General features: G+C 43.2%; 1 protein-coding gene across 2 annotated transcripts in view; it reads right to left on the bottom strand.

The window, feature by feature from the left end:
• PKD1 (polycystin 1, transient receptor potential channel interacting) overlaps positions 1-27,323 on the bottom strand; it is a 148,631-nt gene that overhangs the window by 83,239 nt on the left and 38,069 nt on the right. For both annotated transcript variants that reach the window (XM_075318301.1, XM_075318302.1), the window contains exon 2: positions 169-240. In XM_075318301.1, coding sequence (XP_075174416.1) covers positions 169-240 — 72 coding nt within the window. The remainder of the gene's footprint in view (positions 1-168; positions 241-27,323) is intronic.

Here is a 27,323-nt window from a genome sequence, read left to right as displayed (position 1 = left end):
ATATCGCACATAATACTGACATACTAACATATAATATAGATATTCTCAAATATCATATACAATACCTATATACTTATATATCACATATAATACCGATATACTCACAAATATTACTGATATACTCACATATAATACAGACATACGCACACATAATACCGATATACTCACAGTTCTGCCAGGTTCTGTAGCCGCTCGATCAGCCTTCTGTCCAGGGTTTCTAAACTGTTGTTTGATAGATCTCTAGAAGAAATATAATAAATCTACTATAAGGACGACTGATCCTGTCACAAATCCTTCAGATACCCCCTAGGTTATTACACGGTGAAGGCATTTCTGTACAGTACACCATATGCTGCGCGCTGCAGGCATCCACCACTCATCAATGGACATGAAGGGGTTGTGTAGGGTTAGAAAAAAGGGTCTGTAGATTTTCAAACAGCGCCACCCTTGTTCACGGGTTATATGTGGTATTACAAGTAAATCCTGCAATACTACACAATTTCAAGGATACGAGGTGGCGAACAAAAATAAAAGCTTTTTTGGGGAATTAAAAGGTAACAGCATGCTCAAGCGCTCCCGCCACCTTCAGAATCAAAACAGTGCTCAACAGAATCCTTTAGGATTAGTCCCCAACCCTTCTACTCAACAGAATGTGCCATGACTTGAAATATCTGACATACAAAAGGATTGGAAAGTCCACCCTATTTTGATTGACCTCTGATTTTCCACAAACTTAGTTCGAACTTCGGGGCTGGACTTTTTGTTGTTGAACCATTAGGGTTGGACCTTTACCGTTGGACCTTTAGTGTTGGAACTTTAATGCCAATTACTGGATAAGAGCCTAGGCCTACCAGAGGACTCTAATCGGCCAGTCCCTAGCCCATGTACTCAACAGAATGTGCCATGACTTGAAATCTCTGACATTCAAAAGGATTGGCAAGTCTACCCTACTTTGATTGACCTCCAATTTTCTACTAACTTAGTTCGAATTTTGGGGTTGGACCTTTTGTTGTTGGACCTTTAGTGTTGGACCTTTAGGGCTGGGCCTTTAATGCCAATTATTGTATAAGAGCCTGAGCTTACCAGAGGACTTTAATCGGCCAGACCCTAGCGCTTGTACTCAACAGGAAGTACCATGACTTGAAATCTCTGACATTCAAAAGGATTGGAAAGTCCACCCTACTTTGATTGACCTCCAATTTTCTACTAACTTAGTTCGAATTTTGGGGTTGGACCTTTTGTTGTTGGACCTTTAGGGTTGGACCTTTAATGCCAATTATTGTATAAGAGCCTGAGCCTACCAGAGGACTTTAATCGGCCAGACCCTAGCGCTTGTAGTCAACAGGAAGTACCATGACTTGAAGCCTCTGACATACAAAAGGATTGGAAAGTCCGCCCTATTTTGATTGACCTCTGATTTTCCACTAACTTAGTTTGAATTTGGGGTTGGACCTTTTGTTGTTGGACCTTTAGAGCTGGGCCTCTAGGGTTGGACCTTTAATGCCAATTACTGCTTAGGAGCCAGGGCCTATCAGATGACTCTAATTGGTCAGTCCCCCAACCCTTATACTCAACAGAATGTGCCATGACTTGAAATCTCTAACATACAAATGGATTGGAAAGTCCCCCTATTTTGATTGACCTCCAATTTTCCACTAACTTAGTTTAAATTTTGGGGTTGGACCTTTTGTTGTTGGACCTTTAGTACTGGGCCTCTAGGGTTGGACCTTTAATGCCAATTATCGTATAAGAGCCTAGGCCTACCATATGACCCTATTCAGCCAGTCCCCAACCCTTGTACTCAACAGAAAGTACCATGACTTGAAACTTCTGACATACAAAAGGATTGGAAAGTCTGCCCTATTTTGACTGACCTCTGATTTTCCACTAACTTAGTTTGAATTTTGGGGTTGGACCTTTTGTTGTTGGATTTTTAGGGTTGGACCTTTAATGCCAATTATTGTTTAAGAGCCAGGGCCTATCAGATGACTCTAATCGGTCAGTCCCCCAACCGTTATACTCAACAGAATGTGCCATAACTTGAAATCTTTAACATACAAATGGATTGGGAAGTCCACCCTATTTTGATTGACCTTCGATTTTCCACTAACTAGTTTGAATTTTGGGATTGGACTTTTTGTTGGACCTTTAGGGTTGGACCTTTAGCGTTGGGCCTTTAGGGTTGGACCTTTAATGCTAATTATTGTATAAGAGCCTGGACCTACCAGGTGACTCTAATCGCCCAGTCCCCAACCCTTGTACTCAACAGAAAGTATCATGACTTTAAACCTCTGACATACAAAAGAATTGGAAATTCCACCCTATTTTGATTGACCTCTGATTTTCCACTAAGATAGTTCGAATTTTGGGGTTGGACCTTATGTTGTTGGACTTTTAAGGTTGGAGCTTTAGCGTTGGAGCTTTAGGGTTGGACCTTTAATGTCAATTATTTTATAAGAGCCTGGACCTACCAGATGACTCTAATAGGCCAGTCCCCAACCCTTGTACTCAACAGAAAGTATCATGACTCCTGATTGGAAAGTCCACCATATTTTGCTGAACTCCGATTTTCCACTAACTTAGTTAAAATTCTGTTACATTTTTCGAATGTTTGAACAATTGGACCATCTTCACCCTAAACCTATACATTATTCAATATTCACCGAAATCCAGGATCTTTCTGTAGATTAGGAGTCCAGGAGGCAGGACTGTTTAGTGATTGACAGCTATCTCTATACACAGTCAAACAGGAAAGACTGTCAATCACTGATTAGGACCGCCCACTGGACTCCTAACCGTATAAAGAGGCGGGATTTAAATGACTAAAATACAAGTTATACTTAATCTATTTCCCCAAAAAAACTATATATCCCAGCTCCTCTCCGTATATAACATGCAGCCCCCAAATTAGTCACCATGTTCAACATGACAGGTTCCATGTCTGAATCTCTCCAGCAACATGTGCATGAACCTTACATGTTCCTCCTTCAGGAACTCTCGTTTCCTTGTGATGTCTCAAATACTAATTAGGTTAATTAGCTTCAGAAGCAATTGACCTTATATAAACCAGCATCTGATGTAGGATAATTAGGTATTAGGCCCCACTGCGGGCCGGAGACCTGGGAGTATATGCTGGGAACTGTGTAAATAATGGGTAATAAATGAACCGTTCTCAATGGATGTCAATCTCTTTATGGTCGCTCTTCAAGGAATACTAATGGAAAGGAAATCAAGTCTGGAGAAACAGTCAGGCTTTCCATTCTGTAGAAGTCAAAATATTAAATTTCCCTTCTTTTCGGGTACATAATAGCTAAGGGACTGATAGCTGGGTCCACCAATGATCACAGATACCGAGATCTACTTTTTAATGGTGCAGTCGCGCATGCGCACCACCGCACCGTGCAAGCTCTATGGGACCATCAGAGATAGGACTCCAGTCAGTCCTTCACCCATCACTCGCTTATTGCCTATCCACAGGATAAGTGTCACGGTACCGATGTTCAGAGCATCTAGTGCTTGTGATGTTCTGCCATATTCTCCTGCAGAGCCGGTACTTCCCTGTTCCGTCACGCAGAGTGTTTTGCAAGTTTAGATGCTCTGCTGTTTGTTTTAGCTCCTGTGGACGGGTTGTTTCTTAGCACTGGGTCCAACCCTGGTGCTGGGAGGGTTTTCCCAGATGCTCCTCGTTCCCGGTGATTGCTCTGCTTCGTTACAGAGCATGCTCGCTTAGAACGTCGCCAGTCATACTTCCTGGTTCCGCAGTAAGTGCTCTTGGCTCCTGTTTGTGTACAGTTATCTGATCTTAGCTTCTCGACCCTGGATGGTAGTTGATTCTGCTCTGCCCACCCCCCTAACTTTGTCGTTACCTCCTGGCTTCTGACCTCGGACCTTCTCCTGACCACATCTCCTCCTGCTCCCTGTATTATATACATACTCTCCTGGAATTCTTACCCTCAGATGTATGTTGATCTCTTCTCTGCTTGCTCCTGTGTCCTGTCGTTACCTCCTGGCTTCTGACCTCGGACCTTCTCCTGACCACGTCTCCTCCTGCTCCCTGTATCCTATACGTACTCCCCTGGAATCCTGACCCTCGGCTTGTATCTTGATCTCCTCTCTGCCTGCTCCCTGTGTCCTGTCGTGTCCTCCTTTTTCCTGACCCCGGCTTGTTTGACTACCTCTCTGTTCACACTGCACGCAAGTAGTATCAAGCGCCTCCTTGTGACTAGCATCATACTACGCCACATAGTGTTGAGCATCACAATAAGTATCTGAACAGTTGGGGGTCTATCAGCTGGATCACTCACTGATCACGAAAACTGCTAACAAGATCTCTTGAATTAACAGCTTCGCATCCGCACTGTCGCACCCTTCAAACTCTACAGGACCATCGGAGATAAGTCACTGGTCAGGCTCCAACCTATCACAGACTTATCACCCATCCATAGGAGAAAACAGAAGTGTCTGATAAGTTAGGATCTGATGGCTGGATCCCCCACTGCTCACGTGAGCCAGGTCCTGTATTTCCTCCTGAATTACCGGTTTAATATCTACACAGCCAAACCATTCCAGGTCTATGGGACTGTCGGAGATAGGCCAAGGGTCATTTCTCCACCCATCACACTGTGATCATCTGCCCACAGGATAAGAATCTGATCAGTTAGTGTCTGACAGCTGAATCTCCCACTTATCACAAGAAATGGGTCTGGAAATCTACTTTAGAATGGCACAGCTGCGCATGCGCACTGCCGCAACAATCAAACTCTATGGGACCTGCGAAGATCTGAGGTTGTGGGTTGTATTAAACACCTAAGTAGGTTAATGATGCAACAATTTTTATTTCTTCCATACACAGTCTTACATAAACTATAGTTCTTATGCTCCTCAAGACGACAGATATCACGAACGTAGCGCATGTATACTGCTCCAGCAGTCAACAATAGTCCTCAGGATAGTTCCACAAGCCAGACGACAGATATCACGACAGTATCCAGCTCCAATCTCCATTGTCCATTCATGGGCACCAAGACCTGGCTGTCATGGTTCTGATCCATGGTACTCTGCTCTCCTACAGAGCAGGTGTTCCGTTTTGTTGTTTGTGCCAGTGGACAAGTGGTTCCCCGTCCTTGGTTCCTGCACTGGTGTTAGGAAAGGCCTCTCTCCAGGCGCCTCATTCCAGGTCATTGTTCTGCTTCATTAGGAAGCAACCTCACCCAGAACGCCGCCAGTCATAATTCCTACCTGCAGTAAGTGCTCTGGCTCTCGTTTGTGTTTTGATCTTGTCCTCCTACCCTGGATCTGTTATTACCCCTCTCCTCCCATGTCCCTGACTGACATTGTTCCCCGGCTCCTGACCTCCGGCTTATACCCTGACCTCGGCTCTGCTTTTCCCCAGTTTACCTTACATGACATCCTGGCTTTTGACCTCCGGCTTGTACCCTGACCTCGGCTCTGCTTCCCCCAGTGTACCTTACATGACATCCTGGCTTCTGACCTCCGGCTTGTGTTCTGACCTTGGCTTTGCTTCATCCCTGTCTTCCATACGTGACCTCCTGGCTCATAACCTTTGGTTTGTTTGACTTCCCCATCACTAGTTGCTTCTGGTGACACCTAGTGGTAGTTCGTCACACTGGCCATAGCAACAGATCTTCGCCCCTCCATGTCATAGCACCAATTCCTCACTAACCAAATGTGTGGCTGGCTTATTGTCATGCCTCTCCTGGGATCACCCCCCTGGATGGTTAGTCTCTGGCCAGTTTGCAGGATTGTGTACTACCAGAAGGACAATGAATCCTACTGCAGGCCTGATTATATTAGAGTCCATGGAGGTCAATTAGGATACATACACTTACAACCCCTTCCCCCTTCAAATTGTGTACCTTAAACTGACAAGCAAACAAGCTCTAATAAAACACAACAATAAGACTGTCTTTACAGCACGGTGCAACAATTACAAGTCTGAATCCCTTAGCACTATGGGATCCACTCTACATCCAATGGTCTAATAGTCTTTAGCACGCAGCCAGCTCCTCACAGGACCACTGGAGACAGGTTGAGGACTATAGAACCTCTACAGGATAAGAGATACGAGTGTGTTTAGTTGGGAAATCACAGCACAGAACATGAGAGTTGGGTCCCATGATCTCCTTTGAATGACACAGCCGCGCATGCGCACTACCACCACATACAAACTCTATAGGACCATTGAAGATCGGCTACTGAACAGTTCCCAACTTATCACACAATTATCACCTATAAATACGTCGAGAGATAAGTTTCTGTTCTGTTAGGATCTGATGGCTTGATACTTCATGGATCCTGATGATTGGGTCTCAAGCTCTCCCTCTGAATGGTACAGCCGCGCATGCGTACTGTCGCAACATACAAACTCTATGGGACCATTGAAGATAAGTTGGGGACCGTTCAGTGCCCTATCACACCATTATTACCTACATATAATTTGGGGATAGGTTTCTGTTCCCTTAGGATCTGAAGGCTGGATAATCCATGGACCATGATGATTGGGTCTCAAGCTCTCCCTCTGAATGGCACAGCCGCGCATGCGCAATGCCACAACATACAGACTCTATGAGACCAACAAAAATTGGAGGGTCAGTCCTCCACCCTATCCTGTGGGTACATGTGTATTTGAGGAGGACACGACAGGTACAGCGTAATGCTTCCTCTCTCCTGTAGGGGCGCTATAGGTAAACACTACTGGCCCTTTCTAACACATAAGATCTGACCAAAGTGGACAACTCCTAAACTGTTTTGTTCAGATGATGTAAGATATGTGGAAGGACAAGTCACGCTGGGAAAAAAAATGTATGACTGTAGGGTCGTGAGCAACGAGGAAATTAAATTACCAAACCACAATGATTCACAAGCAGGTCCCACTGATAATTGGTCACACACAGGGGAAGCCAACAAGTATTTCATCTGTTTCATGTATAATTGTGGGGCTGACCTCATCGGACTCAACACCTTCAGAAGACACCAATCTCGAAAGTTGAGGATCTCTCGAAGTGATGGGATGGGAGAGGGCTGAAATCTCCCCGGAGAGCCTGCTGGACTATTGAGAACATGCAAAGTTGTGTAAACTTTCCCACGGACGCAGCGATGGTGGTGAGGTAATTTTGGCCTCGGACCATCAACTCCAAATCCCAAAAATAGCTGAAAACAACACTTACCCACTGCATTCCGCCCGGTTCCCCAGTGTATGGGATGTGTTAACCCACAGGAAGCCAAGACGGTCACTCCTGAAACATCGGGATACAGCAGGCAATGGTTGAGCGCCTGCCCCGAGTGTGGGACAGCGAGAAGTTGGCACAGGGCTATGGATACGAATGTGCCAGAAGGGGGCGCTACTGAAATTTTAAAGCGCACCAATCACCAGGATTTACCTATATAAGCTAAAGCCAGTGCTATACTGGCACTATCAGGCTGATTCTATACATACCTTTAATTGTCAGCTAGGATGTATAGGTTTTGAAACACAAGCTTGCAAGTAAAGTTTGTAAAATTAGCTGCTTTTTGAGTGGCAGCAGCTGCCGATCAGCTGATAGCTGGGGGGGTATTCATAGTGGTTTTTGCCCCACTGACTGTCCATCCTCCCCCTGTTATTTATGCTAATTCTATTATAGAATCGTTTTACTAAGTGAATAGAAGGACCTGTGCTGATGTCATACCCATGTGACCAGAAGGGGCCGAGCCTCAGCCAACAGAAAAATAATGTTGCTTCCTGGTATCAGCTATGTTAGCTGAGGCCCCGCCTCTTCTATTCACATGGGTATGACATCAGCACAGGTCCTTTGAGTCACTTAGTAAAACGATTCTGTAACAGAATTAGCATAAATAAGTGACTACAAGGACCTGCGCTGATATCATACCCATGTGAAGAGAAGGGTGGTGCCTCAGCCAACATAGCTGATACCAGGAAGCACATTATTTTTCTATTGGCTTAAACGCCACTCCTTCTGGTCACATGGGTGTGACATCAGCACAGGTCCTTCTAGTAACATAGTAAAACGATTCTATAATAAAACTAGTATAAATAAGTGACTAGAAGGACCTCTGCTGATGTTAAGCCCATGTGAAGAGAAGGGGTGGGAACTCAGCCAACATAGCTGATACCAGGAAACACATTATTTTTCTGTTGGCTGAGGCTCCGCTCCTTTTGTTCACATGGGTATGACATAAGCACAGGTCCTTCTAGTCACTTAGTAAAACGATTCAATAATAGAATTAACATAATAAGTGACTAGAAGGACCTGTGCTGATGTCATACCCATGTGAACAGAAGGGGTGGGGCCTCAGCCAACATAGCTAATACCAGGAAGCACATTATTTTTCTGTTGGCTGAGGCCCTGCCCCTTCTAGTCACATGGGTATGACATCAGCACAGGTCCTTCTAGTCACTTAGTAAAATTATTCTATAATAGAATTAGCATAAATAACAGGGAGAGGATGGATAGATAGGGGGGGCGGGAATCACTATGAATAGCCACCCCAGCTATCAGCTGATCGGCAGCTGCTGCCACTCAAAAAGCTGCTGATTTTACAAACTTTACTTTCTTCTGTTTCAAAACCTATACATCCGGGCTCACAACTAAAGGTATGTATAGAATCAGCCTAATAGTACCAATATAGCACTGGCTTTAGGTTATATAGGAAAATCCTGGTGATTGGTGCGCTTTAAGCTGAAAGCAGGGTTGCAAACCTAATTGTTTCTGTGACAGATTATCACAGTCAAAATAATCTGTATAAATTCATCCACTTCAAAAAATCACAGACGGACAGTGCCTTTTTTTTATGTATCGTCCTGGAACTTCTGGATGGTTGGCAACTCAGGCCGACAGCCAAAACCTCTGTAGGCAGCAAGTGACAAACTCCGCAGCACGCAGAGGAAGGAGAGTAATTAACATCCGGTGAACACTAGAAACATAAGCTCAATTATCCGACAGAGATGTGTGCGAAGAGCGATTAGCGGGGAAATAATGGGTTTATGACGATTATGTACATTATGAATATTTTTTTGGCATCGAACTGTGTAACATGTAGGAAAAGAAGGAGAAAAAAATAAAAGAACATTGCGTTCCCAAAGTCAGGAAGTAACAAAAAAATACTGTATGAATCAGGTTTACTGCAGAATGTTCCAAGAACGAAAAAGTAAGAAAGAGAGAGAAAGAGAGAAAGAAAGAGAAAGAGAGAGAGAAAAAGAGAAAGAAAGAAAGGGAAAGAAAGAGAAAGAGAGAGAAAGAGAGAGAAATAAAGCAACAGAAAAAGAGAGATAAAGAGAGAAAGAAAAAGAGAGAAAGAGAGAAAGAAAGAAAGAGAAAGAAAGAGTAAAAGAAAGAGAAAGAAAGAGACAGGGAAAGAAAGAAAAGAAAGAGAGAGAAAGACAAAAAAAGAAAGAGAAAGAAAGAAAAAAAGAAAGAAAGAAAAAAAGAAAGAAAGAAAAAGAGAGAGAAAGAAAAAGAGAAAGAAAGAGAAAGAAAGAGAGAAAGAAAAAGAGAGAGAAAGAGAGAAAAAGAAAGAGAGAAAGAGAGAGAAAAAGAGAGAAAGAAAAAGAGAGAGCAAGATGAGAGAGAGAAAGAGAAAAAGAGAAAAAAAGAGAGAGAGAAAGAAAAAGAGAAAGAAAGAAAAGGGAAAGAAAGAGAAAGAGAGAGAAAAAGAGAGAGAGAAATAAAGCAACAGAAAAAAAGAGAGATAAAGAGAGAAAGAAAAAGAGAAAGAAAGAAAGAGAGAAAGAAAGAGAAAGAAAGAGAGAAAGAAAGAAAAAGAGAGAGAAAGAAAGAAAAAGAAAGAGAGAGAAAAAGAGAGAAAGAAAAAGAGAGATCAAGAAGCAAAGAAGAAAGAAAAAGAGAAAAAAAGAGAGAGAGAGAAAGAGAAAAGAGAAAGAAAGAGAAAAAGATGAGAGAAAGAAAGAAAGAAAAAGAAAGAGAAAGAGAGAGATAAAAAAAAAGAGAGAAAGAAAGATGAAAGAGAGACAGAAAGAGAGAAAGAAAGAGAGAAAGAGAGAGAAAAAGAGAAAGATGAGGGAAAAAAGAAAGAAAGAACGAGAAAGTGAAAAAGAGAAAGTGAGACAGAACGAGAGAAAGAAAGAAAAAGAGAGACACAGAGAAAGAGTAAGAAAGAAAGAAAGAGAAAGAAAGAGAAAAAGAAAGGAAGAAAGAGAAAAAAAGAGAAAAAGAGAGAAAGAGTGAAAGAGAAAAAAAAGAGAAAGAATGAAATAACGAAAGAAAGAAAAAAAAAGAAAGAAATGTGTGTTGGAGCAAGGGAAACATTTTTTAATAAAGTAAGGAAGGGTGAAGGAATACAAAAAAAAAGGAAGAAAGAAAGAATTCAAGAAAGAAAGGAAGTAAAGAATTAATAAGGAAGGAAGAGATGTAAAGAAGGAAATAGAAATTCAAGAAAGGGATAAATGGTACAAAGGAAGAAATGACAAATGAAAAAAAAGAAGGTAGGACAAAAGAAAAAAGGAAAATATAAAGAAAGAAAGAAAGAAGAAAGGAATGTGGGAGCAAGGAAAGAAAAATTGAATAAAGTAAAAAAGACAAAAGAATAGAAAGATAGAATAAAAAGGAAGAAAAGGAGAATGCATTAAAAAAAGATAAGGAAAGAATGAATAAATAAGGAAGGAAGAAAGGAGTAAGGAAGGCAGATAAGAAGAAAAAAGAAATTGAAAAAAGGAAAACAGGGTACAAACGAAGAAAGGAGAAGAGAGAAGAAAAAGAACATAAGAAAAAAGAAAGAGAAGGAAAGAAAGGAAGAAAGAAAGAACGAAAAAGGAAAACAGACAATGTAATAAAGTATAGAAGGAATGAGGACAGAAGAAAGGAGGCAGAAAGGAGGGAGAAAGAAGGGAATGAAAAAAGACTGTGGAAAGAAGGAGAGAACAAATACAGGAAAGACAAAAAGAATGGAGAGGAAAGAATGAAAGAAAGAAAAGTAAGGCCTTTGAAGGAAGAAAAAAAGAAAAGGAAGGTAGAAGGATGAGAGGAGAAATAATAGGAAGGAAGTTGGCCTCACATGTTACCTACAATAGGAGCAAACCCTCCGTCAGTCTCTGTAATTTGTACTATACTCTACCATGATTGTGCGCCGTCCCCGCTGGACCGCGGTCCCTGCACCCTTCCCCCTGGACCGGTCCCATCTGCAGGGACCACCCCTGGGCTATTTGTGCCTTTTCTTGCCTCCTTCAATCAGAAATGTAATCCTATTCTCGCACCAAATCCCGAGTTCACATCTAGTTAAAATGACAATCTCTGCAGTTGCCAAAAATGTGACTAGACCCGAAATAAGAAATGTGATCTAGATCTGATGGGAGGAAAATGTCAGATTTTTATGGGTGTCCGGGTGAGAGAATCTGGAAAGCGCTCAGTACAATCCGCACGCTCGCCGGTCCCAGCTCGTAAATCAGCGCGCAGTGTGCGGAGAGACCTGCAGCCATGATTTTCACTGAGAATGTTGGTGAAGATGTGACTATTGATTAGGTAACCAACCAGGGAAAAAAAGCTCATGCATAGGAGACGCGCAGACCCAAAAATAAATATATATATATATATCACAGGGATCCTCAAAATAGTAAGAATTGATATAGAATTTTATTGAAACAATCAAGGTGACACATAAGACATACAATTAAAATCACTTAAAATACATATAAATAGAGAACCCCCACATCACCAAGATGTAAAATATGGGGTACCGCCCTGTGTACATATGCAACAATGTATAAATCTGATCCCTAGAAAAACATATACTGGATCAATCCATAAATATAATAACTCTTAACCATTAAGTCTATAACATAGGGACCACACCTGTGAGCTATACTGGTAGTGAGTCCAATGGGATAGCAGCTATCAATATATGACAGAACAAGAGCATGCAAGTCATACAGTAATTACAATAACCAGGCATGAATCATGCAAAAAAGAAAGGAAAATCATAAAAACCCTTGTCCAGAGATCCCAAAGATGGCTCACAATCAGGTGCTCAAGTGAAAAGCTACATCAAGCTCCCAACCCAATCGCTGCGAACAGCTTCGTCAGGGGAGAGTGATACACTCTCCCCTGACGAAGCTGTTCGCAGCGATACGCGTGGGGTCCCCCACATCCCTCCCTATTGTGGGTACCTCCTTGTTTCTGTAGCGCCCTTCACTGGTTGGGAGCTTGATGTAGCTTTTCACTTGGGCACCTGATTGTGAGCCATCTTTGGGATCTCTGGACAAGGGTTTTTATGATTTTCCTTTCTTTTTTGCATGATTCATGCCTGGTTATTGTAATTACTGTATGACTTGCATGCTCTTGTTCTGTCATATATTGATAGCTGCTATCCCATTGGACTCACTACCAGTATAGCTCACAGGTGTGGTCCCTATGTTATAGACTTAATGGTTAAGAGTTATTATATTTATGGATTGATCCAGTATATGTTTTTCTAGGGATCAGATTTATACATTGTTGCATATGTACACAGGGCGGTACCCCATATTTTACATCTTGGTGATGTGGGGGTTCTCTATTTATATGTATTTTAAGTGATTTTAATTGTATGTCTTATGTGTCACCTTGATTGTTTCAATAAAATTCTATATCAATTCTTACTATTTTGAGGATCCCTGTGATATATATATATATTTATTTTTGGGTCTGCGCGTCTCCTATGCATGAGCTTTTTTTCCCTGGTTGGTCTTCGCTTTTTCATGCAGGACGCAGCATCCCATTAATTGATCCATAGGCTGTGCACCCGAGGTTTTTCCAATTTCATATTGATTAGGTAACGTCTCGCACCATTCAAGACGCTGGTGATACAGTCTCTAAACCCAAGATATTCAGAGTATTAAGTCCTGGCAGCAAATAGAAGGTTGTGAGAAATCAACTTATGGAAACTTTTGATGAAAAGGTTAATAATCCAAATATATTGCAAAATATGAGAAGATCCTGTCACTTGCCATTGATATGTATTTTGTACCCGATGTAATTGCCGCTGTTCTCCTGAATCCGGCGCTGTTTTTCTTTCGTTTCTACGCCTCTGTGTTCCTGAGATATGGGTCGATCTTTCCTTGTACATAAATCTAATCTTTTTACCAAGTGGGTGTGGTCCTCGACTCCTCTGACTACACGATGACCACGCCCACTTTGAAAAATGACTAAGAGAATAGAGGGCCATATCTCAGGAAGGGAAAGTCACTGGAAGAAAAGAAAAACAGCGCAGGATTCAGGAGAACAGCGGCATTTACACCAAGTACAAAAAATTACATCCATATGGCAAGTGACAGGTCCCCTTTAAAGACTAATTCCACCTTATTTTTATGTATAAGTTGTATACATTTTATAGAGTTTCTGGATTTAGCCTAATCCTGATTGCAGACCACTATTAAAAGAGATTTAACAGTATACAGATGTAATCAGAGACCATGATACAATATGGCAGTATACTCAAGACCTGCCGTATACCGGGAACACCCCACAAGACCTGCCGTATACTGGGAACACCCCACAAGACCTGCCGTATACCGGGAACACCCCACAAGACCTGTCGTATACCGGGAACACCCCACAAGACCTGCCGTATACCGGGAATACCCCACAAGACCTGTCGTATACCGGGAACACCCCACAAGACCTGCCGTATACTGGGAACACCCCACAAGACCTGTCGTATACCGGGAACACCCCACAAGACCTGCCGTATACTGGGAACACCCCACAAGACCTGTCGTATACCGGGAACACCCCACAAGACCTGCCGTATACCGGGAACACCCCACAAGACCTGCCGTATACCGGGAACACCCCACAAGACCTGCTGTATACCGGGAACACCCCACAAGACCTGCCGTATACCGGGAACAGCCCACAAGATCTGCCGTATACCGGGAACACCCCACAAGACCTGCCGTATACTGGGAACACCCTATAAGACCTGCCGTATACCGGGAACACCCCACAAGACCTGCCGTATACTGGGAACACCCCACAAGACCTGCCGTATACCAGGAACACCCCACAAGACCTGCCGTATACCGGGAACACCCCACAAGACCTGCCGTATACCGGGAACACCCCACAAGACCTGCCGTATACCGGGAACACCCCACAAGATCTGCCGTATACCGGGAACACCCCACAAGACCTGCCGTATACTAGGAACACTCCACAAGACTTGCCGTATACCCCACAAGACCTGCCGTATACCAGGGACACCCCAAAAGATCTGACATACACCAGGAACACCCAACAAGACCTGCCGTATACCGGGAACGCCCCACAAGGCCTGCCGTATACTGGGAGCACCCCACAAGACCTGCTGTATACCAGGAGCACCCCACAAGACCTGTCGTATACTGGGAACACCCCACAAGGCCTGCCGTATACCGGGAACACCCCACAAGACCTGCCGTATACCGGGAACACCCCACAAGATCTGCCGTATACCGGGAACACCCCACAAGACCTGCCGTATACTGGGAACACCCTATAAGACCTGCCGTATACCGGGAACACCCCACAAGACCTGCCGTATACTGGGAACACCCCACAAGACCTGCCGTATACCAGGAACACCCCACAAGACCTGCCGTATACCGGGAACACCCCACAAGACCTGCCGTATACCGGGAACACCCCACAAGACCTGCCGTATACCAGGAACACCCCACAAGGCCTGCCGTATACCGGGAACACCCCACAAGACCTGCCGTATACCGGGAACACCCCACAAGATCTGCCGTATACCGGGAACACCCCACAAGACCTGCCGTATACTGGGAACACCCTATAAGACCTGCCGTATACCGGGAACACCCCACAAGACCTGCCGTATACTGGGAACACCCCACAAGACCTGCCGTATACCAGGAACACCCCACAAGACCTGCCGTATACCGGGAACACCCCACAAGACCTGCCGTATACCGGGAACACCCCACAAGACCTGCCGTATACCGGGAACACCCCACAAGATCTGCCGTATACCGGGAACACCCCACAAGACCTGCCGTATACCGGGAACACCCCACAAGACCTGCCGTATACTGGGAACACCCCACAAGACCTGCCGTATACTAGGAACACTCCACAAGACTTGCCGTATACCCCACAAGACCTGCCGTATACCAGGGACACCCCAAAAGATCTGACATACACCAGGAACACCCCACAAGACCTGCTGTATACCAGGAGCACCCCACAAGACCTGTCGTATACTGGGAACACCCCACAAGGCCTGCCGTATACCGGGAACACCCCACAAGACCTGCCGTATACCGGGAACACCCCACAAGGCCTGCCGTATACCGGGAACACCCCACAAGGCCTGCCATATACCGGGAACACCCCACAAGACCTGCCGTATACTGGGAACACCCCACAAGATCTGCCGTATACCGGGAACACCCCACAAGACCTGCCGTATACGGGAACACCCCACAAGACCTGCCATATACCAGGAACACCCCACAAGACCTGCCATATACCGGGAACACCCCACAAGACCTGCCGTATACCGGGAACACCCCACAAGACCTGCCGTATACTGGGAACACCCCACAAGACCTGCCGTATACCGGAAACACCCCACAAGACCTGCCGTATACCGGAAACACCCCACAAGACCTGCCGTATACCGGAAACACCCCACAAGACCTGCCGTATACCGGAAACACCCCACAAGACCTGCCGTATACCGGGAACACCCCACAAGACCTGCCGTATACTGGGAACACCCCACAAGACCTGCCGTATACCGGAAACACCCCACAAGACCTGCCGTATACCGGAAACACCCCACAAGACCTGCTTTGGGACATGCTATGACCCAGTCATTCGGCCATCACATTTTGCCTGGGGACCTGTCATGCGGACTCTACACAAGTCTATGGGACTCAAATATGCCGCAGACGGGTCACGTTGTGCCTGCAGCACATCCACTACCAATTTTACTTCTTTTTGCCACTTTTCCAGGCCCAGATTCGTGCCAGTTGGTTGCAAAGGCGCACATGGTGCTCGGAATACGCTTTGGCTCGAGCGGAGGATATTATTTTATCCATTCCTACCTCTGTTTGTTCAGCTGGAATCCGACATTAACCCTGTACTGACACTGAACGAATTCCTCAATGTTCGCTGATGCAGGTGGTGTCGGGTGGGATCGGTCCCTATAACAAAAATTTTTATTCCTCCACCCAAAAGTAGCCGAATTTCATAAGAAAGATGTATTGTAATGTGAAAAGTCTAACCTCATCCCAAAATATGTACAGCGAGCGCCTGCTACTACATGGGCTGGGCTCATAATAAGAAGAGGCGATCATCTGAAGACGGGAACGATACCAGGAACTGAGGAACCAGACCACTAGCCCACCAGGACTGTGACACCCCCAAACAATAAAAAGCCTGATACCAGGGACTGAGGAACCAGACCACTAGCCCACCAGGACTGTGACACCCGCAAACAATAAAAAGCCTGATACCAGGGACTGAGGAACCAGATCACTAGCCCACCAGGACTGTGACACCCCCCAAACAATAAAAAGACTGATACCAGGGACTGAGGAACTAGCCCACTAGCCCAACAGGCCTGTGACACCCCCAAACAATAAAAAGACTGATACCAGGGACTGAGGAACCAGACCACTAGCCCACCAGGACTGTGACACCCCCAAACAATAAAAAGACTGATACCAGGAACTGAGGAACTAGACCACTAGCCCACCAGGACTGTGACACCCCCAAACAATAAAAAGACTGATACCAGGGACTGAGGAACCAGACCACTAGCCCACCAGGACTGTGACACCCCCAAACAATAAAAAGACTGATACCAGGAACTGAGGAACTAGACCACTAGCCCACCAGGACTGTGACACCCCCAAACAATAAAAAGACTGATACCAGGGACTGAGGAACCAGACCACTAGCCAACCACGACTGTGACACTAAGTAACTGCACAGTAGAGAATAGGCGTAAAAAAAATCCCCCAAACAATAAAAAGACTGCTACCAAGGACTGAGGAACTAGACCACTAGCCCACCAGGACTGTGACACCCCCAAACAATAAAAAAAACATACCAGGAACTGAGGAAAAAGACCACTAGCCCACCAGGACTGTGACACTAAGTAACTGCATAGTAGGGAATAGGCATAAAAAACCCCAAACAATAAAAACACTGATACCAGGGACTGAGGAACTAGACCACTAGCCCACCAGGACTATGACACCTCCAAATGATAAAATTACATACCAGGAACTGAGGACCCAGACCACTAGTCCCCAGGACTGTGACACTAAGTAACTGCACAGTAGAGAATAGGCATTAAATCCCCCCCCAAACAATAAAAAGACTGCTACCAAGGACTGAGGAACTAGACCACTAGCCCACCAGGACTGTGACACCCCCAAACAATAAAAAAACATACCAGGAACTGAGGAAAAAGACCACTAGCCCACCAGGACTGTGACACTAAGTAACTGCATAGTAGGGAATAGGCATAAAAAACCCCAAACAATAAAAACACTGATACCAGGGACTGAGGAACCAGACCACTAGCCCACCAGGACTATGACACCCCCAAACAATAAAACAATATACCAGGAACTGAGGAAAAAGACCACTAGCCCACCAGGACTGTGACACTAAGTAACTGCATAGTAGGGAATAGGCATAAAAAACCCCAAACAATAAAAACACTGATACCAGGGACTGAGGAACTAGACCACTAGCCCACCAGGACTATGACACCTCCAAATGATAAAATTACATACCAGGAACTGAGGACCCAGACCACTAGTCCCCAGGACTGTGACACTAAGTAACTGCACAGTAGAGAATAGGCATTAAATCCCCCCCCAAACAATAAAAAGACTGATACCAGGGACTGAGGAACCAGACCACTAGCCCACCAGGACTATGACACCCTCAAACAATAAAACAATATACCAGGAACTGAGGAACCAGACCACTAGTCCCCAGGACTGTGACACTAAGTAACTGCACAGTAGAGGATAGGCATAAAAAAACCCCAAACAATAAAAAGACTGATACCAGGGACTGAGGAACCAGACCACTAGCCCACCACTAAGTAGGGGATAGACACCACCCCCCATAATCCCAAACAATAAAAAAAACAGTGATAAGGACGCTATACACAACCGATTTGTAGACTAAACAAAAAATAAAAAAGGGAAATTACTAAAAATTAACCACTGGCCACCAGGGACTATCAACTAATTTGTGTAATAAACAAAAAAGAAGGAAATTACTAAAAACTAGGGTATATAACTACTGGCCACCAGGGACCATAGGCATTACTAAAGATTGGGGAACTAAACCATAATCCACTACGTTTTGTGAAAATATATAGAACTAGAATTTAGAGACTGGTGAATGACATTAATTTACAAGAGGAATATCTAACCACTGGCCACCAGGGACTATGGACTTTTTTAAGTATTGTAGAAATAATTATAGATTGTGAACCAAACTAAAGTACAAATCAGTATAGCCTACCACTGGCAACCAGGGACCATAAAGTTATACTACTAGTCACTAAAGAATGGGCAACCAAAACAAAGATTTATTGGGTTCTGTAGAAATAGCTTGCTGCAAATGAGAGACCGATGAAGCAAACTAATGAACAAGAGGAGTCAGGATACCTAACCACTGGCCACCAGGGACTATATACTAAGTATTGTAGAAATTATAGACTGTGAACTAAACTAATGTGCGAGAGAAGTCAGTATAGTTTACCACTGGCCACCAGGGACCATAACATTATACTACCAGTCACTAAAGACTGGGCAACCAAAACAAAGATTTATTAGGTTCATCAGAAATAACCAGCTGTAAATGAGAGACCAATGAAACAAACTAATGAACAAGATGAGTCAGGATACCTAACCACTGGCCACCAGGGACCATAAAGTTATTTAACTAGTCAAAGACTGGGCAAACTAATCGTAGAATTACTAAGTTCTGTATAAATAACCAATTGGAAATAAGAGACTGGTGAACGAAACTAAGGTTCATAGGAGGCCAAGATGCCTAACCACTGGCCAACAGGGACTGTGGAGTCCCTAAGAATGGGAATTAAATAATATATCCCCTATGTTCTCTGGAAGTAATAAAACAAAAGAGGAAATTAGACACTACTGTACTCAAGGGCCAGGAAAGCTTGCCACTGGCCACCAGGGACAGCAAAGTTATTAAAGACACTAAGTTCGGTGAAGCTAATAAACTGGAAATTAGAAACTGGTGAATGCAATTAAAGTGCAAGAGAGGTCCGGAGACCTAACCACTGCCCACCAGGAACCATAGAGTTCTAGAATTACTAAAAACTTGTTAATGAAACATTGGTCCAGTAGGTTCTGTAGAAAAAAAAAACAGCTTGAAAATATAGACTGGTGAACTGAGTAAATATGCAAGACAGGCCTGGTTTCCCAACCTTTGCCACTAGAGACTACAGAGTAATAAAATTAGTCATTGATCCATATATCTACTAGGTTCTGTGTTACAATCCACCTATGAATGAGACTAGTGATCCAAACTAATGTACAAAAAAAAGCAAGAATACCTGACCACTGACCACCAGGGACCATAGTTATATAAATAATATAAAAGGACTTGCCAACCAAACTATGGGTCCCCTAGGTTCTATGGTACAATTAACCTATAAATGAGAGACTAGTGATCCAAAGTAATGAACAAATAGGCAAAGATACCTGATCACTGCCCACCAGGGACCATAGTTATATAAATAATATATAAACACTCGCCAACCAAAACATAGGTCCATTAGGTTCTGTTGAAATAACCAACCTATAAATGAGAGACTAGTGATCCAAAGTAATGTACATAAAAGAAAGAATACCTGACCACTGACCACCAGGGACCATAGTTATATAAATAATATATAAACACTCGCCAACTAAACCATGTGTCCACTAGGTTCTGTGGTACAATCAACTAATAAATAAGAGACTAATGAGCCAAAGTAATGTACAAAAAAAGCAAAGATACCTGCCCACTGACCACCAGGGATCATAGTTATATAAGTAATATATAAACACTCGCCAACCAAACCATGGGTCCACTAGGTTTTGAGGTACAATCAACGAGACTAGTGATCCAAAGTAATGTACAAAAAAAGCAAGGATACCTGACCACTGACCACCAGGGACCATAGTTATATAAATAATATATAAACACTCGCCAACTAAACCATGTGTCCACTAGGTTCTGTGGTACAATCAACTAATAAATAAGAGACTAATGAGCCAAAGTAATGTACAAAAAAAGCAAAGATACCTGCCCACTGACCACCAGGGATCATAGTTATATAAGTAATATATAAACACTCGCCAACCAAACCATAGGTCCACTAGGTTCTGTGGTACAATCAACCTATAAATGAGAGACTAGCGATCCAAAGTAATATATAAAAAAAAAGCAAAGATACCTGACCACTGACCACCAGGGACCATAGTTATATAAATAATATATAAACACTCGCCAACTAAACCATGTGTCCACTAGGTTCTGTGGTACAATCAACTAATAAATAAGAGACTAATGAGCCAAAGTAATGTACAAAAAAAGCAAGGATACCTGACCACTGACCACCAGGGACCATAGTTATATAAATAATATATAAACACTCGCCCACCAAAACATAGGTCCACTAGGTTCTATGGTACAATCCACCTATAAATGAGAGACTAGTGATCCGAAGTAATGTACAAAAAAAGCAAAGATCACTGACCACCAGGGACCATAGTTATATAAATAATATATAAGAACTTGCCAACCAAACCATAGGTCCACTAGGTTTTGTGGTATAATCAACCTATAAATGAGAGACTAGTGATCCAAAGTAACATACAAAAAAGAAAGAATACCTGACCACTGACCACCAGGGACCATAGTTATATAAATAATATATAAACACTCGCCAACCAAACCATAGGTCTACTAGGTTCTGTGGAAACAACCAATTGGAAATAATAGACTGGTGAACCATACAAATGTGCATCTGTATATTGTGTAGAGACGCAGTACTAAGAGGCAATAATATAGACAAGAATGTACGAATGTCCGAGGCTTTGTCAAAAATCATGCTAATTTAATAGCTATTTTATGATGGAAGGATTACAGAGGATCTCTTTGTCGTCCCGTTTGGGTTTTGGAGCTAATTTACCTCTCCCAGAACACATTTCAGACTAAGCTGTTCCTCTCATTACTATCTTGGACAAATTCCATCCATCAAAGGCAGCTCGGAAAAAAAAAAAACCTCCGTCTTTATTCCTTCTCTTCTGGTCTGAAACTAAGCAGATTGTGCCCATGAATGACATAATACTGACTGACATCACTTTTGGCTCCGGGCTCTGCCGTAGTTAACCCCTTTAAGGATTGACTTTAAGGAGGCGGATTAGGTTAATGGATTACGTGCCAATGAATTGTAGAACGCGGCTGATTGAAATATGGATACATCATCACTAGAACATTGAGAAGATGTGACTCCATACTCAAGTTGTTGATGCTTGCGGGCAATTGGTATTTCCACGCTCCTCATGGGAGGGTCAAAAGGAATTGGACCAATCAAAACAGGATCACTGGTGTCTATTGGTTTTGCAATACCAATTTTTATCCAATGGAATAAAAGCTCCATTGCTTAATCTTCTCTTTGTTGTTGGTGTTTGCTGGCAACTGGAATTTCCCCACTCCTCATGGGAGGGTCAAAAGGAATTGGACCAATCAAAACAGGATCACTGGTGTCTATTGGTATTGCAATATCAATTTTTAACCAATGGAATACAGGCTCTATTGCTTAATCTTCTCTTTGTTGTTGTTAGTGTTTGCTGACAACTAGAATTTTCACGCTCCTCATGGGAGGGTCAAAAGGAATTGGACCAATCAAAACAGGATCACTGGTGTCTATTGGTATTGCAATATCAATTTTTAACCAATGGAATACAGGCTCTATTGCTTAATTTTCTCTTTGTTGTTGTTGGTGTTTGCTGGCAACTGGAATTTCCCCACTCCTCATAGGAGGGTCAAAGGGAATTGGACTAATCAAAACAGGATCACTGGTGTCTACTGGTTTTGCAATACCAATTTTTATCCAATGGAGTAAAAGCTCCACTGCTTAATCTTTTTCTCTTTGTTGTTGGTTTTTGCTGGCAACTAGAATTTCCACGCTCCTCATGGGAGGGTCACAAGGAATTGGACCAATCAAAACAGGATCACTAGTGTCTATTGGTTTTGCAATACTAATTTTTAACCAATGGAATAAAAGCTCTATTACTTAATCTTCTCTTTGTTGTTGTTGTTGGTGTTAGTGTTTGCTGGCAACTGGAATTTCCCCGCTCCTCATGGTAGGGTCAAAAGGAATTGGACCAATCGGAACACGAACCTTGATGTCTATTGCTTTTTGACACCTAAGTGATAAAGGCTCTATTAGCTTAAACCTCTCTTTTTTTAGGGGGTGTGGAATTTAAAAACAAGTAAGCAGAAAACCCATACATTATTCATGGTGGATGACCACTCAGCGCCTCAATATAAATACCGTTAGAGGTACTTTGCACGCTGCGACATCGCTACTGCGATACCGTCGGGGTCAAATCGAAAGTGACGCACATCCGGCCCGGGAACGATGTTGCAACGTGTAAAGCCTAGATGCGCCGATAAACGATCGCAAAAGCATTGAAAATCGGTGATCTGTGTAGCGTCGGTCATTTTCATAATGTCGCACCAATAGGAGATACGATGTTGTTCCTCGTTCCTGCGGCAGCACACATCGCTGTGTATGAAGCCGCAGGAGCGAGGAACATCTTACCTGCCTCCACCGCCAATGCGGAAGGAAGGAGGTGGGCGGGATGTTTATGTCCCGCTCATCTCCGCCCCTCTGCTTCTATTGGCCGCCTGCCGTGTGACGTCGCTGTGACGCCACATGACCCGCCCCCTTAGGAAGGAGGCGGGTCGCCGGCCAGAGCGACGTCGCAGGGCAGGTAAGTGCATGTGAAGCCGCCGTAGCGATAATGTAGCTATCACAAGATATCGCATCTGCGACGGGGGCAGGTACTATCGCGCTCGGCATCGCTAGCCGATGCTAGCGATGTCGCAACGTGCAAAGTACCCCTAACTTTAGATTGAGCAAACTTGATTGTATCCCCATGTTGTTAGTGCTTGCAGGCAATTGGTGTTTTTAGGCTCCTCGTGGGAGGGTCAAAGGGAATTGAACCAACTGGAACGGAATAGATGATGTCTACTGCGTTTTGCAATATCAATTTTTAACACAAGGGATAAAGGTTCTATTTGTTTGATCCTCTTTGTTTCCATTGTTGGTGTTTGTAGGCAAATGGCATTTCCATGCTCCTCAGGGGAGGGTCTAAAGGAATTAGATCAATTGAAATATGATGATCCTTGATGTATATTGCTGTTTGCAACACCAATTTTCAGGCCAAAAGATAAAGACTATATTTGCTTAATCTTCCTTTTTTTGGGGGGGGGCGGCTGTGGGTGGATTTTTAAAAACAAGTAGGCAGAAGGGATGACCACTCAGCTCCTCAAAGTCAAAACTGTTATTTTAGATTCACAGCTCATCATTAATTAAAATATGGAAAAATAATCTTTCAAACTTTGAGAAGACGTGTTTGTATCCTCGGGATGTTGGTGCTTCCAGGCAATTGGTGTTTCCAGGCTCCTTGTGGGAGGGTCAAAGGGAATTGTACCAATCAAAACAGGATCGCTAGTGTCTATTGGTTTTGCAAAATCAATTTTTAACCAATGTAAAAAATGCTCTTTTTGCTTCATCTTTTCTTTGATGTTGTTGTTGGTGTTTGGTGGCAACAGGAAGTTCCATGCTCCTCATGGGAGGGTTAAAAAGAATTAGACTAATCGGAACATGATCCTTGTTATCTATTGCTTTTCAAAATATTAATTTTCAACCCAAGGGATATAGGCTCTATTAGCTTATATATTGCATTTAAAACAAGTAAGCAAAAAGGCCATACATGATGTTGGTGCTTGCAGACAATTGGTGTTTCCAGGCTCCTTGGGGGAGAATCAAAGGGAATTGGACCAACTGGAAAAGGATAAATGGTGTCTATTGCTTTTACAATATAATAATTTTTATTTTTTTAGCGCCAACATATTGCGCACTATACAATTTAATGGGGACAAATACAGAAAATATCAATTTTTAACAGAAAAGATAAAGGTTATATTTGCTTGATCCTCTTTTCTTTGTTTCCGTTGTTGGTGTTTGTAGGCAACTGTCATTTCCACGCTCCTCGTGGGAGGGTCTAAAGAAATTGGACCAATTGTAACGTGATGATCATTGATGTCTATTGCTTTTTACAATACCAATTTTCAGGCCACGGTATAAAAACTATATTTGATAATCTTCACTATTTTGGAAGGGGGGGGGGTTGCATTTAAAAACAAGTAAGCAGAAAATCCATTCATAGTGGATGACCACTCGGCTCCTCAAAGTCATAACCATCACTCTGGATTCATTATTAATGGAGATATGGAAAAATCATCTGTAGAAATTTGAGAAAATGTGATTGTATCTCCAGGATGTTGGTGCTTGCAGACAATTGGTGTTTACAGGCTCCTCATGGGAGGGTCAAACAAAATTGGACCAATCAGAAGGGGAACATCAATGTTTATTGCTTTTCACAATACCAATTTTAACTCGAAGGGATGCTTACGAAGAGGAGCTCAATATACCAGGATGCAGATACAGATTCAATCCCTTCGAATCCCTTCGAAAGCCAAATCCCAACTTTATATTCGATCGTACCACAGAATGGTTAAGATTTGGCCATCGGGACATTTAACAGACCAATTAAAAGCTGAGTACAGTCCATTAGGAGCTCCTTCCAGGAACCATACAACTTCTTATTTTTTAGAAGGTGGGAATTTCATCCTTATGCCAATTCTCCCAATTTTCAGCTGACACCACCTTTTTTTTTTCTAATGAGGGTAGAGGCTGTTGTGCGCGTCACTTCCAAAAACCGAAAAGCAGCTCTGAGGTTTGCTTTATGGAAAATGTTCCAGGCTCCTGAAACTCGGAGGAAATTTCGTGTCAAAAACTAGTACCTTATGATGGTTTTTTATCCCTTCCAAAAGAAAACGTCCATCAAAGGTTTCCCCCATAGAATAAAACATGGAGCATATTTCCCAGAATGATGATGGCAGAGATTTTGGGAAGCGCTGTCATATCAATTAAAATTATTAATTGTGATGGAGTCACCCGATATCATAGCATACAGTCCAAAAAACATAAAAGGGGGAATTAAACATATTTTTTGGATGGCAGTGTCACATGGAGAGAAAAAATTAAAAAAAATCTAGAAACAGCGCCACCGTTTGATATAGGCTATTTCTGGTACTGCACCTCATCTCTATTTCTTGCCATTATTTTATGTAAGTATGGATGGAGCTGCAATAAGAGGCAGGGCCCATACTCTAGACAGTGAGGTTTCTTAAAGGGGCTGTCCATTTTTAGAAAACTTCTTCATGCCAGCTCAGTTTGTGGTAAATAAAAAACAATCTGCACGTTAGTAACCGTCCCTGTTTTTCCAGGGATGATATCATGTACATAGCGCTGCTTTGATGCTAGACACTACGAACAGTATGAATAGAAGAGTAGTCAGACAAGCCGGGATAATAAGCCAGGAGTTAACGTATAAGATTCAGGGAGCAGACAGAGACGTGGTCAGGAAAAGGTCCGAGGTCAGAAGCCAGGAGGTAATGGATAAGCTCAGGAAGCAGAGATGTGGTCAGGAAGACGGCTGAGGTAAGAAGCCGAGAGGTAACGTATAAGATTCAGGAAGCAGAGATGTGGTCAGGAAGAGGTTCAAGGTCAGAAGCCGGAAGGTAATGTATAAGGTTCAGGGAAAAGACAGCGACGTGGTCAGGAAGAGATCCGAGGTAAGAAGCTGAGAGGTAATGCATAAGGTTCAGGGAACAGACAGCGACGTGGTCAGGAAGAGGTCTGAGGTCAGAAGCTGGGAAATAACGTATAAGGTTCAGGGAGCAGACAGTGACGTGGTCAGGAAGAGTTCTGAGGTCAGAAGCCAAGATCAGAACACTTACAGCAGACAGGAGCCAAGATCACACTGAGAAAATAGGAAGTACGACTGGCGAAGCTCAGACATAGCACCCCTGTAAAGAAACAGAGCAATCACCAGCAACAAGGTGCATCTGTGAAGGCACCTCCCAAAACCAGCGTGGACCCTAGAGCTGAAAGACAACCTGTCAGCAAGTGCACAAGACACATAGCATTCTCAAATGCAAAATGCTCCACACAGTGGAGCCATGATAAAACCATTCCAGATGCAAAATGCGCTGCACAGCGGAACCGTGACAGCTACAGCCAATCTCTAAGCTCACCAGCTTGCTTACATATGCATTTTCAGGGTGGCTGAGCTCAGCGATTGGCTGCAGCGCTGTTGGCACTGCTAACAGAAGGCTAGAAAAATTCAGATTTCTAAGCAAAAACAAAAAAACTTAAATTATTGGTACCAATTTGCATGGGGTCACATTGACCGCATGGTATCAGACAGGGGTTAAATAAAAATATTTAATATAGTAGATTGAAAAATTATGCATTAAATTCCGAAATAATAATTTTAACTTAAATCTACGGAGAAAAATAATCCATCTTGGCAGGAGGACGGTACTGTTCTTTGCTCACCGTGTTGCAATAGCAAAGACAAGCCGGCAGCTCTTCCAGGAGGCTTTACGTATTCCCAGACAGATGTCTTCCCTCCATGACTGCACCCTAATATGGTCACAGAGGAGCGACACCGTCACGGCAGACGGCCGCCGCTGAGCCCGCAGCTCGCTCAGACGGCAGGTTTCTATTATTTTTTGGGGATCGGATATGGAGAATATATACCTAAAGCTTAAAGGAGTTTCCGGAATGAGAAAAACATGGCTGCTTCTTCCAAAAAAACAGAGCCACACCTGTGTATGGGGTTATGTCTGGTATTAGAGATCGGCTTCATCAAAGTGAATGCAGCTTAGCTCCAAAACCAGACTCAGTCCTTGGACAAGAGAGAAAAAAAAATAGATTTTTTTTTTCTCCACCTCGACAGCTCTATCTGCCTCTCTCACAGCAGGAAATCCCAGCACAATAATTTTTGCATTTTTTTATTTTTTTGCAGCCAAAACCTGCCCTCTTGGCAGTAAAAATCTGTTTCCAAAAAGCAGATTTTTTGGTTGGCGTGTCATTTGTCTAAAGTACATGTTTAAATAAAGTTTTAATCACCACAAAAGCAGCAAAAACGCAGTCGTTGCGTTTTTGGACTTTTT

This window comes from Anomaloglossus baeobatrachus, chromosome 7, assembly GCF_048569485.1.
Source record: "Anomaloglossus baeobatrachus isolate aAnoBae1 chromosome 7, aAnoBae1.hap1, whole genome shotgun sequence".
Lineage (NCBI taxonomy): Eukaryota > Metazoa > Chordata > Amphibia > Anura > Aromobatidae > Anomaloglossus > Anomaloglossus baeobatrachus.
This window is presented reverse-complemented; position numbering and strand designations above follow the sequence as displayed.